The sequence below is a fragment of the Electrona antarctica genome, assembly GCF_951216825.1.
Source record: "Electrona antarctica genome assembly, chromosome: 13".
Taxonomy (NCBI): Eukaryota; Metazoa; Chordata; class Actinopteri; order Myctophiformes; family Myctophidae; genus Electrona; species Electrona antarctica.
In genome coordinates, this window is record NC_136794.1 from 5,480,104 (window position 1) to 5,496,099 (window position 15,996).

The following is a 15,996-nucleotide window of genomic DNA, read 5'->3' on the forward strand; positions in this document are numbered from 1 at the left end:
CGGTTCACCAGTTTGACACCACTGACTTAAATGGTATAAGGCGGTTTCTCCAGATATTGCCGATCGAGTCATTTGAAGTGAATGTCGGCCGATCACCGATCGGTGGCCGATTGATCGGAGCATCTCTATTTCCGAGTGGGATGGATGGAGCGGTCACACACACCGCCATTCCGAACCTTGCCATTCCAACGCATCGCCATTCCGACATTCCACCGCATTATTAACCATGTCCCTAGCCCTAACCGTAAGGGGAAGCCATGTAGTCGGAATGACTCTGTCCCCGGATGTAGCTATAGAGCGTCGCAGTCCCGCCCTCTACCATGGACCAGGAAATGATTCTCCGTTCATTTTCCTCATAGACATTTCAGAAAGTATTTATTTAAAGACGTTTACGCCGCGGACAAAGCCAACTCGAGTCGTGACAAATCATGACAACAAACACAATTTTTGGGGCCGAAAAAAATATTAGAAAGAAGAAAAAAACGGCAGGTTACAACACTTTTTTGGTTGTTTTTCTTCTTTGTAATTATTTGTTTGGTCCAAAATATTGTTTGTGTTGTCATGAGTTGTCACAACTCGAGTTGGCTTTCTCCGTGGCGTAACCATCTTTAAATAAATACTTTGTGAAATGTCTATGGGAAAAATGCATTGGGATTCATTTCCTGGTCCATGGTAGGGGGCGGGACTGCGGCGCTCTATAGGCACAAAAGACTATTTTTGGTGCATAACTAAGTACAGCTCTAAGTCATCCTATATGGTGGCGGGAGGGCAGAGTATATGGGAAAGGCGAGTGGGAGAAGAGGATCAAGGTGAGACTGGGAGGGAGATGATATTAGAAAGCTATGTTTCTATGTCAGTGGTTCTTCGATTTTTCAAAAATAGCAGACCTACAAGCTCGTAGCGCGCCACTCGGTGGCGCGCTATGAGCTTGTAGATCTGCTATTTTTCAATAGCTAAAGCTTAGAAAGATGATAGGGTAGAAATATTGTAGGCACTTGATTTTTCACACAGGAAACACACATGTTACATGTTCATCGGAGAAACGTCAAGGATACAAACCGAGGAAAGTCGTGCGACTTATTTCCCTTATTGTGGCCTTTGGTCTGAGACAATACAATACATTACAACGATATACAGACTAAATGAAAAGGATCTGATTACAAATATAAGTGGCCATACTATTCTGCAACAATTTATAAAAGCCATGCTTTGACCTTTATTGACCTTTTAAAGGAGACTGCTGCTGATTGTCAGGAGTAGCGAGTTCTATAGTTTACTGCTCCGCCAAAGTCCAAATCTAAGTTTTCCGAGTTTTCGGTGGTGAACGTGGCTATGGTCAGGTCTGCAATGCTGGTTCTTGGTTAGGTGGGATTGAACTTCGCTACGCTTCTGAAAAAGCTTGCAAAGTATACACAGGGGCGCTGTCTGTGTAGATTTTGTGTACCTGGTTCAGCTATAGTTGAACTGACCCGGCTGCCAGCCCAACTGCTGGAAATGCTGTTTTCTAACATGGTCCCTCGCAGACAGCCCCAAGACAACCCTGACCAGCCTATTTTGAACATAAAACCAGTGAGTTTGCTATTAAATGGGGGCTAGCTGAGTCCAGAAATGGCACTTTCCACTTAACAGCTTGAATGCCTACAATTTACGGCTGTCTTTCAGGCTAGACAGCCAGTGCATCGATCGCTGAGTTGCTTGTCATTAAAATCCACTTTTAAAACTGTGTAATCGCTTGTTGTAGTGTTGAAAAATATTCCAAAGTGCCGACCACAACAACAGACCGGACGGGGGCAGCTCTCCCATTGTGAACAATGGGGACTCAATTTCCCATAACCCTTTGCACACCGGAGCGACGCACCTTTTTGCGAAGACGTCATGAAAACGCGTCTCATATCCCATTCTGTCCGTTGGATTGCCCGTATGACTTAAAACTGATTCAAAACGTGGATTAAACAATGAACACATAACTCTGGCAACTCGCGAATCGCAGGGAAAGTGTTCTACAATTAATTAACTTGAGCAACTCGTGAATAGAAGTCAAAGTGTTAAGAGCCATGCAATCTAATAATAAAGGGTAGAGGGGAAACAGGCTTTCACCTCACAATCATCCGTCCTCTTTGTTCAGTGTGCTCTATTATTAATAGGCCTATCTCACAGCCCCCTTTCCACGCCCCCTTCCGGTAGATAGTGGTGTCATTTAACATTAGCATTTACACGTTTTTTTCTCTGGAGAATCTAAGTACATTTCCTAATGTAAAAATGTGACAGACCAATATTATTATGAAGCAAACAAGATGGTAAATCAGCTCGAACAGATAAAACAAACCTTACCTTGAGAAAACAAAAGTTGTAGACTTCTTAAATTACCTCTGTTAACATGTAGACGTCACGCTATCACCACTAACGCGGAAAGGGGGCGTATTAAGGGGGCGGGGAAATTCTGTGAGATAGGCCTATTGCTACCAATGTACCATAGATAAAGTCTGTAAAAGAGTTATTGCTCACCAAGCTAGGCAAGGTGTTGCTTTTTGCAATGAACTCTCACTTTGTTTTACTCACTTTGGAGGAAGTGTGCTAAAATCTTACTTTGACTTTCAAGCTCCCTTGCACTTTCTTCTTTTAAATGAAACCCCACGGTGTACAAGAGAGGGTGGACGGCAAAATCGATACAGCTGGACTGCATGAAAGGGGAGAAGTACATAATGGTGAATCGCTGGAGTCGAAAATTGGGACCGCCTGAGTTTAGATGGATCTTTTGCGATAGAGAAATGAAAGAGACTGTGGTGAGACCAAAAAGAAAAAACGAAAAGAAAAAAAAACTGCAGTGACAGAATAACAAGAGGTGGATCGTTCTCATTGATAAAAAAAATGAAAAAAAGGTCTGAATAGAAGATGTGCAATAGATAAAACTTAACCCATTTAGACCTGAGATCAGATTCTAAAAATGTCTTCTACATCCTGACAGTTTTCTGAAAAAGCTATTTTTCTGTCAGTCGTTCTTCGATTTTTCAAAAATAGCAGACCTACAAGCTCGTAGCGCGCCACTCGGTGGCGCGCTATGAGCTTGTAGATCTGCTATTTTTTCAATAGCTAAAGCATAACATAGGGTTCCCGCCCAAAATGGGTTAAGAGCGGCCGGGTTCCCACAACGGGGGCCGTGAATGAGAGCGAAAGCCGCCAGTGGAAGGCACATGTGGAGAGAGGTTGTCTCCGGAGAGATTGCTGGAGAGATTGCTCTTTGCTTCGGCCGGTCATGCTCTCCACCTGCTCCCGGGGGTCCAGACGGTGTGTGTGTGTAACGGCTCACTGGGCCCATACAGGCTCATTCCTCAATCCCATTTCTTTTTTTTCCTTTCCTTGTGTCTATCCCCATTTCCTTTGTACATATAGCACAGGGTATACACATACCACACCACCGCCCCGACACCTTTCATGGTCTCTGCCATGTGTGTGCGTGCGCGCGCGCACACACACACACACACACACACACACACACACACACACACACACACACACACACACACACACACACACACACACACACGCACAAACACACACGCGGTGTTTGTATTATAGTCTGAGCAGAGGATGTGGTTTTTGAGGAGAGTAATTTCCCCCGCCTTGCCTGTAACGCGGGAGACGTACGATCACATCAGTGACCCAGGCCAATGTGATTTCCCTCACCACAAGACCCTGATAAACCATCTCCTCCTCCTCCTCCTCCTCTCCTCCATGAATCACCTTCACGCCTGGCAGAAATGTATAAGACGTTTTATTCCACCCAGAAATGCATTTTGCTCCCCCGGGGAGTTGAGAGTGGAGTTTAGGTATTTCTCTGCTACCGTATGTTTTGAAGAAATCCACAGCGCTTCACACCTAAATTCATTTTTTGTGTATGTTCCACTTACTTCATTATATTCAGTAGAAAAAGTGTGGAGAGACTGGAAAGATGACGCGATTGCAGGGTCATAAGGTACATGTGGGAAATATAGGTTGCTACCTTCAGGAAGGAGATATGTGGCCAAATTTGACTCTGGGACTGCCATTGGATTTTTTTAGAATTTTCGTTTTTATCATGTCATATGAAAGCAGGGAATCATAGCTTCAAATTGACATTGGTTGTTCAGTTTTACCCACCAGTTTTGGAGATATGGCTTATAGAGTAATGTCTTGCAGAAAACAGCGAGTTGAGAAAACAGGCTTGAAAGATTGACTTCTCTGGTCTCTAACACTACAACTAGCTACATGTTTAAGCATTTATTTCATATTTACGATTTCAGCTCTGACACTTATTTCAGACATGCTCTAGTAGGTGAAGAGTCTGCCTGTGCTATTAACTCATTTTGGACCTCACCTCTGGTGAAAAGCTGGAGGTTGCACGATGGCAGGTTCTCAGTCAAATCTGGTCACATATGGTGTCCCAGCATACAATAAGGTCAGACTAAAGAGGTCCTTTGTCCACCAATCGACCTTGAGGCTTAATCAGGAGTTTGGTCAGGCGTAGGCTGAGCGGTGAACGTTACTCTTGTCTTCATGTCCGCATGTATGTAATCTTGTTTTGTTCTTTGTGCTATGTCAAATGTGTGTATATGTGTTCTGCAATACACGGCTGCTGGCTCGCTAGACAAATGTCAGAGTGAACTGACAATAACGTACTATATCATATCATATATCATATTTACAGCAGGATACCTGCTAGAGATTTATGTCTTGGCCTGTACGGCCGTGAAAACACTTTAAAAACGCTCCAATTTGACTCACAGCAGCGACAGAACGACCTTTCCGACCTTGCAGCCGTTTCAAGCTGCGACCCGTTTTCTGCACCAGGAAGGGAGGGAGCTGGAAGGAGCACCGTGGCTTGTGATTGGGTGAGACGGGCCGCCCGTCAGTGGGGTATCGAGCGCTCCGCTGTGTTCATTGTAAGGGGGGGGGGGGGGGGGGGGGGGATCGGGTCCCAACTCGGAGGGTCAAGCGAACTTCGCAACGTTCGACGCAGTGACTCGCTCGCTTTAGCTCGCTCGGTTGCGTCTCTCGTGGCTCAAGTTGGCCTGAGACGGCGCCTCTCCGTCCCTGTCTAAAACTATAGGGCGAATGTCCCTCTCTTCGTGGGCGAAAGTCCCTCCCGTTGTGGTGTATAAAACTGTGTCGCTTTCAAGCTAGAAAATGAAATGACATATTTATATATTGAAAATACACAGTGGTTATCAGCCCCATCTGGTGACCGAATGGGGGGGGGGGGGGGCTTGGTTTTTATGTCCCCTCAAAAGTAGACCAATCACTGCTTATTTCACTGCATGTGTCACGTCTCAAAACAGAAGCACCACCAGCCATGAAAGCCTGAAATGCCTGGTGAAGTGTGAAATGAGTTGGAGATCTATGCATGCAAAATAATGTTTTAATCTCTTAGTTACAGTAGCTACATTAGAAGCACATTTTTTTTAAATACCTGTGAAGTACAGTACCAAGATTGCTATACAGTACCACAATTGGGCCAGATACCCAATGCAGCCAGATTAACGTCAGTCAGTCTTTCTGGCCATGAAAGAAAAATAAATGCATACAAATATAGAAGAAAATCAATATTATATATTGAAAATCGCGATATATCACTGAATGGATTCTTTTGCTTTGTTTTGGGGGGGATTATCCCACAGGTATATCCGTGAGCATCTCCACATTCAGCCTGGTCGCCATAGCGATCGAGCGCTACAGCGCCATCTGCAACCCTCTGAAGTCTCGGGCGTGGCAGACACGCTCCCACGCCTACCGGGTCATAGCGGCGACCTGGCTGCTCGCCTTCGTCCTGATGATCCCGTATCCCGTCATCAGCCACCTGGAAGCTCACCAGCGTCCTGACAACACCACCGCGCATCAGTGTCGCCACATGTGGCCGCAAGTCAAGGCAGAGCAGACCTGGTAAGCTGGTGTGCGTTCGTGCGTGCGTGCGTGCGTGCGTGCGTGCGTGCGTGTTTTATGAAGTCACAGTGGTGTTGATCTACTTTGATCGGAATAGATGGGGTCAAGGAAATGGGGGGAATTATTTACAATCGTTTATACCGTTTATTTACAATCGACATGCTTTAGATAAATGAACGAACACGTGCATGCTTTTACATTAACATACAGAGTAAACTCAGTATTCATTTAAGTCGTACTGTGTAACATAACTTGTTCTTTTTGCCGACACCACTGGCGAAGTCTCGGTCCTTACAGCTTTTCAAAATGTCCTTTTAGTGTGAACTTTGCAGACAGATAAAATGGTGTTTAATAATGTTTAGAGAAGTTGTCAAACACATTCATGTCGACTGATTAGGGGGGGGGATATACTAGTGAAAGAATATATCAATAATAACTTTTGTTTGATTGAAAGATTACACAGTTTGACTTTAACCATTCCAATTAACACTGAGGTGCTGGAGTGGCGCAATTAGGGTATCTGTAAAACACCAGAGTCTATAGGCATTCCACCTGGTTTGGTCGAGCATGCAAACTGGCTTGTGTTAACTTTGAGCTAGGGAAACCGGACAGCCAGAGATGGGCAGTATTTGAAATACATGTATTTGAAAATACAGAAAATGTATTTGAAAATACAGAAAATGCTTATTTTCTGTATTTGAAAATACATTTACAATGTGTTTTAACAAATAGAAAAAAAAGTATTTCAAATTGTATTTCAAATACTGCTCATCTCTGCAGACAGTGAGGGTGATATTTGACAGTCCACGTACTCCTATACGGGCTGTCAGCAGGGAATGGTGAGCGGGCTACGCCCTCGCGGTGGGGGCTCCTCCCTCGCGGTGGGGGCTCCTCCCTCCCGGTGGGGGCTCCTCACTGGCAGGTGAGCCAGTAGGGGAGGACTTCGATTGGTACACAAAAGGGGGTGAAAGTAATTGGCTACCAGAAAACAAAAAGACACTGAGGAATTGACTATTTGGTTATGTTAAAAACAAAAGAAAACAAAAAAAAACATCTAAAGAATGCACTAATAAAACATGTCAAACATCTTGGAGAACAATTTCTAGATTCAGTCGGCGGATTTAGTCTGGCCACACTCGTTGTGATTGGACTTCGCCGCCCCCAAAGTCGTGGGGCTCCAATCAGGACCCAGTAAGCAAATGTATGCGGGTTTATTTATCACCAGAGGTTTTTTTTTTTTAATCCGCCCGTTGGAAATGTGGATTGCACACAGAGATTCCAGACACTTCTGCGTTGCTTTCGGAACTCGCCCTGCGGGCTCGTTCCTGCAGCATCGCAGGCGTGCATTAATGACGTTAAACCACCCCCTCGTGTAATATTGCAATTATACAACAGTTACCCTTAAAACTACGAAAATCGCTGAAAAAACTTTTTAATTTTTTTTTAAAAATGACATGTAGTCACTACGACCACAAATGTCCCAAGAAACTAGCTAGCCTAGCCACCGAGTTTGCTGCGCTCTGGGAGAACAGAGCAGCTGAATTCTTTGTTTTGATTAGGTGTGGACTCGGAGTGGTGCTTGAACCACGGCTAGAAGGCTGTTTCAACCAATCAGATTGCTTCCTCGAAACAACCTGTTGTATAATATACTGTATGCACACATTCATGGGGGTTGTGTTATGTATTTATTGTACTGTACTGTCTCTGGTGTGTCTCAGGTTCATCCTGCTGCTCATGGTGCTGTTTGTCATTCCCGGCGTGGTGATGATCGTGGCCTACGGTCTCATCTCCAGGGAGCTCTACAGAGGCATTCAGTTTGAGATGGGCCAGAAGAGGGTGTCCACAAGTGAGAAGCCTATATATATATATATATAACTACACCAGCACACTATAATCCTCACAGGTCCATTTGGTTCCATTTTACACTTCAGAAAAACATACATTAACCACTTCAACCCATACATTTCGGCCATTTGAAAATAGCCGATCTACAAGCTCACAATGCGTCGCAATGTACTTTTGTACTTTTACTTGAGTACATTTTGAATACGGGACTTTTACTGGTAACAGAATACATCTACATTGCATTATTTATACTTTTACTTTTACTTATTTGAGTACTTTTTCCATTGAGTTGAATAGCCCTGACATAATGGGTGCGCCACAGGGGACACCCATAAGTGGCAGAGAGAGGGGGGGAGAGAGACAGAAAGGGGAGAGAGGGGGGAGCCGAGAGAGAGACGGGGAGAGATGAGGATAGGTGGGTATGCCATATCCCTGAGGTATGGACTAGTTATACATAATAGCACCCTATCCTGCCCTATATGCATAAACTTTTAAACATTTTTTCAACTATTATTTTGAAAACCATTTTAAAATAGTGAAAATGGCTACATCGACATGTTGTGAGCTTGTAGATCGGCTATTTGAACTATTTGAAAATGGGTTTCAAAAGTAGTAAAAAATGGCTCCAAAGGTCGAGGCATAATGGGTAAAAAAAAAGTGATTGAATAGTTTCCCCTGGAGACGATGTGTATCAGAAGGCTGTTACTTCCCAGCTATAGACACAACCTCTCTTACTGGAAGGTTTCTCCTCCCGGTTTGTTTTGACGAACAATGTCCATCAAAAATATACATACCGGTAAGCGGCTACAATCATTACAATGTGTGCAGGTTAACCCATTTAGACCTGAGGACGATTCTACGAATGCCTTCTAAATCCTGACAGTTTTCTAAAAAACCCATATTTCTATGTCAGTCGTTCTCAAACATTTTCATGTGAAGGACCCCCAAAAATATATGTAATTGGCCCCAGAAGCAAATATTTGAGTTAAAAACGTTGGCTCTGCCTGGGCCATGGCTCAGTGGTCCAGGCACCTTGGCTGGTAATCCAGTCTGGCAGTGTGCTGCGGGTTCGACTCCCGATCCCGACGGCCTTTACTGCATGTCTTCCCCCCCATCTCTCTCCCCATTTCCTGTCAGCCTACTCACCCTACTGTCTGTCCCTCCATAAAAAATATAAAAAATAAAGGTGAAAGAATATATATTCAAAGATTTGCACTACATTTTCACGATTTTTCAAAAATAGCAGACCTACAAGCTCGTAGCGCGGCACTCTGTGCCGCGCTATGAGCTTGTAGATCTGCTATTTTTCAATAGCTAAAGTGTAACATAATGCTTAAAACACCAAAAAGGGGTTCCCGCCCAAAATGGGTTAAGTGTATCGTCATAACCTTTTGTGGGCATGCGAGAGCCCGTCTGTGCATGATCTCATCTGGAGGTATACCGTGGTACGTACGTTCGCTGATGCTCCATTAGGGGATGGAATTTGGCTGGCGGCCGCAGGTCTCGACATCACCATCTGTTTGGTCTCAGGGAAGAGATCGAGGGGAGGGGCGGTGGGGGTTGCCAGGTAAAAAAAGAAAAAGGAAGAAGAACAACTGTACAGACCAACTGTATTGATATGTTGTTACAGTAAGTGCTTCTAAATTGCCCTGCTTTATACACGGATCAGATTTTGAAGAAATCGGGTGAGAATGAGTGAATGAGTTCTTCCTCTGAAATACGTCTGGCCTGGAGGTCAAAATAAGCTTTTTGAAATTGTATTTACATGCACCAATTTCCCATGAGAGATGTAAGAGCTACTGTTTGGATGAATCACTGCTCTTTCCATTAAGGTGAGCAGCTGCACTAAGAGCTCAGAAAAAATATATCCGGAGCACATGAGAACAAATTGACATGGCAAGCATGACGCAGCACTGTCTGTCACTCTGTGTTCTCTGTAATTATGTTTTAAGAACAGTACATGTATTCCAACACAGTAGAAACCTGTATTCCAACACAGTAACATTCTGAGTGTTAATTAATTTTAATCATGACCCTTTTTACCAGCTGCTGTGTAAGCACACACACCAAATTTGTATTGACGGCTATGGCCGTTTTTAGCCCAAGGAGTGTTTTTTTTTGCAAAACTAATGCTTGGAATGGATTCAGCACCATAAAAACCCCCTAGTTTGACACATCACATGCTACATAAAGTATTTTCGGTAAGAACATAAGCACCCCGATCCTACGCTTTTCCGAAGACAAACTCACTCTCTCTCTCGTGTCTTTCCCTCTTTTCTTTTTCTGCTCCAGAGCTGAAGAACGGCCTGGCCTCCGCCGCCACCGCCGCGACTAGCGGTGGCGATGACGACGGCGACGGCTGCTACGTGCACAACGCGGCCCCCCAGCCGCCCCACCACCCCTCCGTGGAGATGTCCACCTTGTCCGCCTCGGGCGGGGTCGCCCGACAGGTGGAGGAGCCGCGGCTGCGCAGCAACACCTCGGAGGCCAAGCTGGAGGCCAAGAAGCGGGTGATCCGCATGCTGGTGGTGATCGTGGCCATGTTCTTCGTGTGCTGGATGCCGCTGTACTGCGTCAACACGTGGCGGGCCTTCGACAACGAGTCGGCCGTGCTCGCCCTCTCCGGCGCGCCCATCTCCTTCATCCTCCTGCTGTCGTACAGCTCGGCTTGCGTCAACCCCATCATCTACTGCTTCATGAACACGCGCTTCCGCAAGGCGCTGCTCGCCACGTTCGCCTGCCGCGCCGTGCCCTGCTGCCGCGGCCGCCAGAGCCTCCGCCGCAGCAGGCGGCGCGGCGGGCTGCAGCGGGACGAGGAGGATGCCATGACGACGGGGACGTCCGTGTCAAGGTTCAGCTACACCACGGTCAGCAGCGCGGGAACCTGCTGAGAGGACGCGGCTGGAGGCCGCGCCGTTTCCGTGGGCGGTTGGTCACCGTGGCAACGCCACCACATGTCCTTTTATTCACAGCGGGGAGGAAGAGAGCCGAGCGAGCGACGGAAAGTGCAACGACGAGGTCAGGCTCGGCTCGCGGTCTGTGTGCGGCCGTGTGAAGAAAACGCTGGTCTAACTGCCTAATGTGTACAGACGGATGGAGACAGACTGTGTTACAGAAGGCTGATGATGGTATTAATTGCCTTGTGTGGAGTCTGTGGACTGAGTGCGTGCTTTTAAATGCTATGTTCTATTTGTCTCAATGAATTCCCTTATTTATGATGGACCATATAACTGCAGGCAACATTACAAACTTATCAGTTTTAACCTCACTACAAGTTTGGAAGCGAAACTGAGAACCTGCCAGAGGAGCTGGACACTTCCTGAGATGAAGATGATGTATGTGGTTTTATTTCATTGCTTAAAATGAAACTGTTGGAGCAAAGCCTGTGTGCGGACCACTTCTTCACTGTTTTATTTCATTGCCCCAAGCAATCCCCAAAACATCCCATTTTCTACAACTTACTAAAGAAGACAATGGCCCACAATGTAATTGGCTTTTGGGATTTTTTTCTGTGTATGCTGCAGTGTTTGTGTGTCTTGTGGCCTTGCACAGAACACGTATACCTACACACACAGTTTGTACTATATCCGCTAATATTAACATTTCTTTTCACAAAACTTAAGGCGGGCTATGATCGGGCCGGGGAGAATCTAGTGCATTTAGTGGCAACAAAGAGTATTTTTTGTACTGTATTTCCCAGCATATGATTGGTACAGTATACAATAATGTAATTTGCAGGATAAACCAATTTGGCCCTACATTGGGAGGATGTAGGCAGGTAGGTGGGATGTATAGGTGGCTTATGCCAGGGGTTCTCAACCCGTGGGTCGCAACCCCTCGAGGGGTTGCCAAATAATTTTGGGGGGTCCCCAAATTATTTTCAAAAAAAGAAAAGAAAAAAACTTTTTTTTTTTTTTTTGCAACTGAATGGCTGTAAAGTGGAAATGAAGAATTTACATATAGTACACATAGTACATGCATACACCTTCCCTAATGATGATGGTTTCAGTATTTTATTTATGGTGTATTGTCTCTATTATTAAGGTTATTGTAGCAGTCAATTTATATTGGGGGTCGGGAGGGGGCGGGGCGGGGGTCCCGAGACGTTGCCAAAGCATTTTCGGGGGTCCCCGGCCAAAAAGGTTGAGAACCCCTGGCTTATACAACAACAAATACAATTTGTAGACTACAAATTAAAAAAAATGGCATTGGTTTTCAACTGACTGAGTTACTGTAGTAACAAAAATAGACACAGAAAGACACCTAAATCCCATCCTCCCTCTTATATTCCCTTTGAGTTTTTCCTATGCGACTATTTCCATCATAACAGACCTTCACAGGAATAGTATACAGCAACACTGACAATTGCCTTATATTGTCATATTCCATTTCTCACTGCTGCAAAGCACCCTGGGCTACAATCTCCTCATGAAAAACGATATACAAATGGAGATTAGCATAGCGGAGATTACTGTATTCTTTTTATTCCATGCTCGGGAGCAATTTTGTGAAAAATCAAGGCTCTCACATCAGCCGTGAGATATGCCATTTGAATCATTGAGTTTGATTCAATGACTTTTCTTCTAGGATGGCGTACAGAGTACAGATAAGGGCCCATGTTCTAAACAACCTCCGAACAGAGGATCTGCCATGCAGCAGAAGGCAAATAGTTATTGTATTTAGGCTATACTAGCGTTATCCAGTGATGTTGGGGTTGTGTCAAGTCAAATCCAAATAACATGAACAAGGGTCTGGCTGCCTTACTTAAAGATCCAGCTCAATTATTTGTATTTATGTTTTATTGTGATATATACATGTTAGAGTTACCATTGTTTTGCAAGTTAAGATTTGTTAGATCTTTGACATTATTGATTTCAGGTTCAGATTGCAGGCTATAACTATTTTAGGGGTTGTTTACTTTGATTTATTTTTAGAATGATTCATTAGCCATCTTATCACATTGGGAGGGCAGCCGAGTGGTCCAAGGGTCCCTTGCGGTGTGAGGGGATGAAATTCAAACGGACAAGACAGGACTGAATTGAAGAAAAGTTCATTTCAAGTTGCCAACAGACAACATAGTAAATTCCTCCTAAAGTTCCTCTCAAGGCACAATCGGATAATGAAGATGTGTAGACGGATTTCCGTGTCATGGCATGCCGTGCATATGGAGCCACAGCTGCAGCATATCTACATAATGACACAGTTCGGAAAAAATCTCTGGTGCTCTTTAGATACCTCGATAAAATTACATAGTGTCCAAATCGGAAAAAAAAGTGATCAGAAACACTATTTAAATGTAATAATGCTCATTATAACACTTGTTAAATAAATGTTTATAATCATGCATGACAAGTTATAGCAACGTTTATAATGCATTATAAGCTCAGTGGAACGGCACACTAACTACCATAACTTAGTTGTTATAAGTTGTTATGCCTAATAATAAATTGTTATGAAGCATTATAATTGCATTATAAATGTGATTATAATGTGCTGTTCCACAGTTTACAATGCATTATGACCAACACGTTGTTATGCATAATTATAAGCACTAGACCTGTACATGCCCGTTGGCTACTGGCCTACTTGAGAACGATGCAACTTGGGAACCTAATAATACCTGTTGTCAACTTGTCATAGCACCCGTTTTAACCGTCTGTCTGTGTCCCACATGGAGATCTCTGTATCTGCCAGTGTAGTGTGAAGAGGGCAAACTGACTGACTGAAAAGTGGACTGGTTAAGTAGGCTAATCAATTGTCAGGTGTGGGGTTGCCATGGCAATCAATTGGCTGGGGCAGAGGCTGGAAATTGCACAGGTGAGGGCATTTAGGCTGATTAGGCCCACTGGCAGAGCCTGGCCAGAGCCTTTTGTGGTGGTTCTGGAAAACCGTGGGTCCGACCGACTCGAGTCCGGGCACTGCACTCCCTGCGGGGATGTGGAGCGCGTGTGTCGAATATGAAGTCGAGTTACGTGCATTCCAATCATACACGCACGTACGTAGACACACAGAGACGTGGCACATTTATAGTAGGATTTATAACGGTAATTGTTGTAATGCATTAAATATGTCGCATTATAGACCCAGCCCGAGGTGTAAATTGAGATTTCTTGTTCACAAATCAAGTGGAACGATATGGAGTTGTTTTTCATCAGACTCTAATGGTCTCCTCTTAATCCCTTTGATTACCCCATTGTTATCGTGGCAGGCAAATGTGTCTATGTCTCTGCTTTGTGTTCTGTTTAGGTCAAACGAAGAGCTCAGCGTTTGTAAAGGGAAACTGTAGCTAATCCATGATTTGAAAGAGGTTTTGTAGAGAATACTGCAGCAAGTGCAGGGAGCAAAAGGGCTTTAACTAGAAAAAGTGCCCTTCTGGGCACAGGTCTCCACCAGGAGGATAGAAGTGTGTGTGATTTTTGGCAAAATGTTTAGGAAGCTACTCCTGAAAACTTTAGAAGCCAATCGTAGCAATCAAAAAAGAAAAAATCAAACAAACCCGTCTTGATCACATGACAATGGAGATCATGTGTACCGATTTGCGTGAAATTTGGATAAAATCGGAAGGAGTAATATTAGAAAATGTGTTTTACATATGTCGGCCTCCTGGTGGCGCTATAAAGAGCAGATGTGAAAAATTCCAGGCAAAGGTTTTTCCTTGGCCTCTAGGGAGTGTGCATACAAGGTTTTACACAGACCGGTGCAGTTATAGGTAAAAACACTAATTGGCCAGTTATAGCGCCACCATGAGGCCGAGTTGAACATTTTCCAGTGGCATTTCTTCCTCGGCCTAGTGGGAATGTGCGTGCACAATTTCACGGAAAACACTCATGATTCGCAGCATTTTGTTTGAAACGGAGCACTCCTGCGAACTTTGGAAGCCAATCTTAGCCAATCAGGATGTAGTCTGAAAAATCTGAAAGACCCGTTTCGTTGAATCGCTCTAGAGAGACTGTGTACCAATTTGCATGATGTTTGGACAAAATATGTAGGTGTAGGCTGCGATCAAGCCAACGGTGCCAGAGATTAGCTGGTCACAGACGGACGGAGTGCAAAACATACTCTCTCCCCATGCCTTTGGCCTGGTGGAGACAAAAAGTAACCTCCCGACAAGTTGGGCTACTGCTGTTGAGTCAGACTGCTCACGTTGCCTTGTCAGTGCTGTCTGTCTGTTGGACTCTCCAGCTCCCGCTGTGTTCCACTGCTGCCGCTAATTATATTGTGATCTCAACCCTGCCCAGTGAGAGTGGATGAGCATATACTTCCCATGGAGCTCTGACTGCAGCACAATGCTGTCATGGTCACAAAGAAGAGAGATGCACTGTATGTATGGTCAGCTTTTTGTAAGCTGTGTCTGAACATCTGTAATGCGCTTTAGCCGTTGGGACTGACAGGTGGGGCCATATACGACTGACCGGCTCACGGGCCTTGCGGAATATAACCCATTTAGACCTGGGAACGATTCTACAAATTCTAAATCCTGACAGTTTTCTGAAAATGTTTCTATATCAGTGGTTCTCAATATTCCATGTCAAGGACCCCCAGAATTATATGAAATTGGCCGCCGACCCCCATTTGTGTTGTTCTAGGGACCCTCCAGATGCAAAGATTTGAGTTAAAAATCTGAAAGAATATATTCAAAGATTTGCGTCACATTTTCACGATAGCAGATCTACAAGCTCATAGCGCGGCACTCGGTGCCGCGCTATGAGCTTGTAGATCTGCTATTTTCCGATAGCTAAAGTATGACATAATGCTTAAAACACCAAAAAGGGTTCCCGCCTAGAATGGGATAAAGAAGCCTTTTATCCTTCATTAGGCGTGCTGATGCTATTGTGCCAGAGATGGTAATCCTATTGATGCCATGCGGCTAAAGTCTAAGAGTGATGCTGAGACAAGATAATTTGATCTCCAAGAAGCTCCCTCTGCTCTGTCTCTATCTCCGGATGAGAACTTATACAGTATACAGTAGGAATACCTTTAACGCGTCAACTTTTGGCAGCACTGCAGCCAAGTTTGAGACAGCTTGAGAAGTTTACCAGACACCAAGTGAGCAATTCAGAGAGCAATGTCATTCGGATAAAGGACCATAGTTGTCTGAGTAGGGTTAAACGACAGTCAGAATCTAATCTTAGTGCACCTTTCTGAGGTGTGGGCTTATTTTATTACCCACTTGAACCCTTAGTGTCCCTATTCTGGGGTGAACATTCAGCAAAAATAGCCTCTAGGTGAAGATGG

General features: G+C 44.6%; 1 protein-coding gene across 1 annotated transcript in view; it reads left to right on the top strand.

Annotated features, from left to right (window-relative positions):
* Positions 1-11,253, top strand: part of cckbrb (cholecystokinin B receptor b) — a 34,667-nt gene extending 23,414 nt beyond the window's left edge. The window contains exons 3-5 of the mRNA XM_079518767.1: positions 5,655-5,916; positions 7,635-7,762; positions 10,054-11,253. Of these exons, the coding sequence (XP_079374893.1) occupies positions 5,655-5,916; positions 7,635-7,762; positions 10,054-10,652 (989 nt within the window). The 3' untranslated portion in view covers positions 10,653-11,253. The remainder of the gene's footprint in view (positions 1-5,654; positions 5,917-7,634; positions 7,763-10,053) is intronic.
* Positions 11,254-15,996: the final 4,743 nt, after the last annotated feature.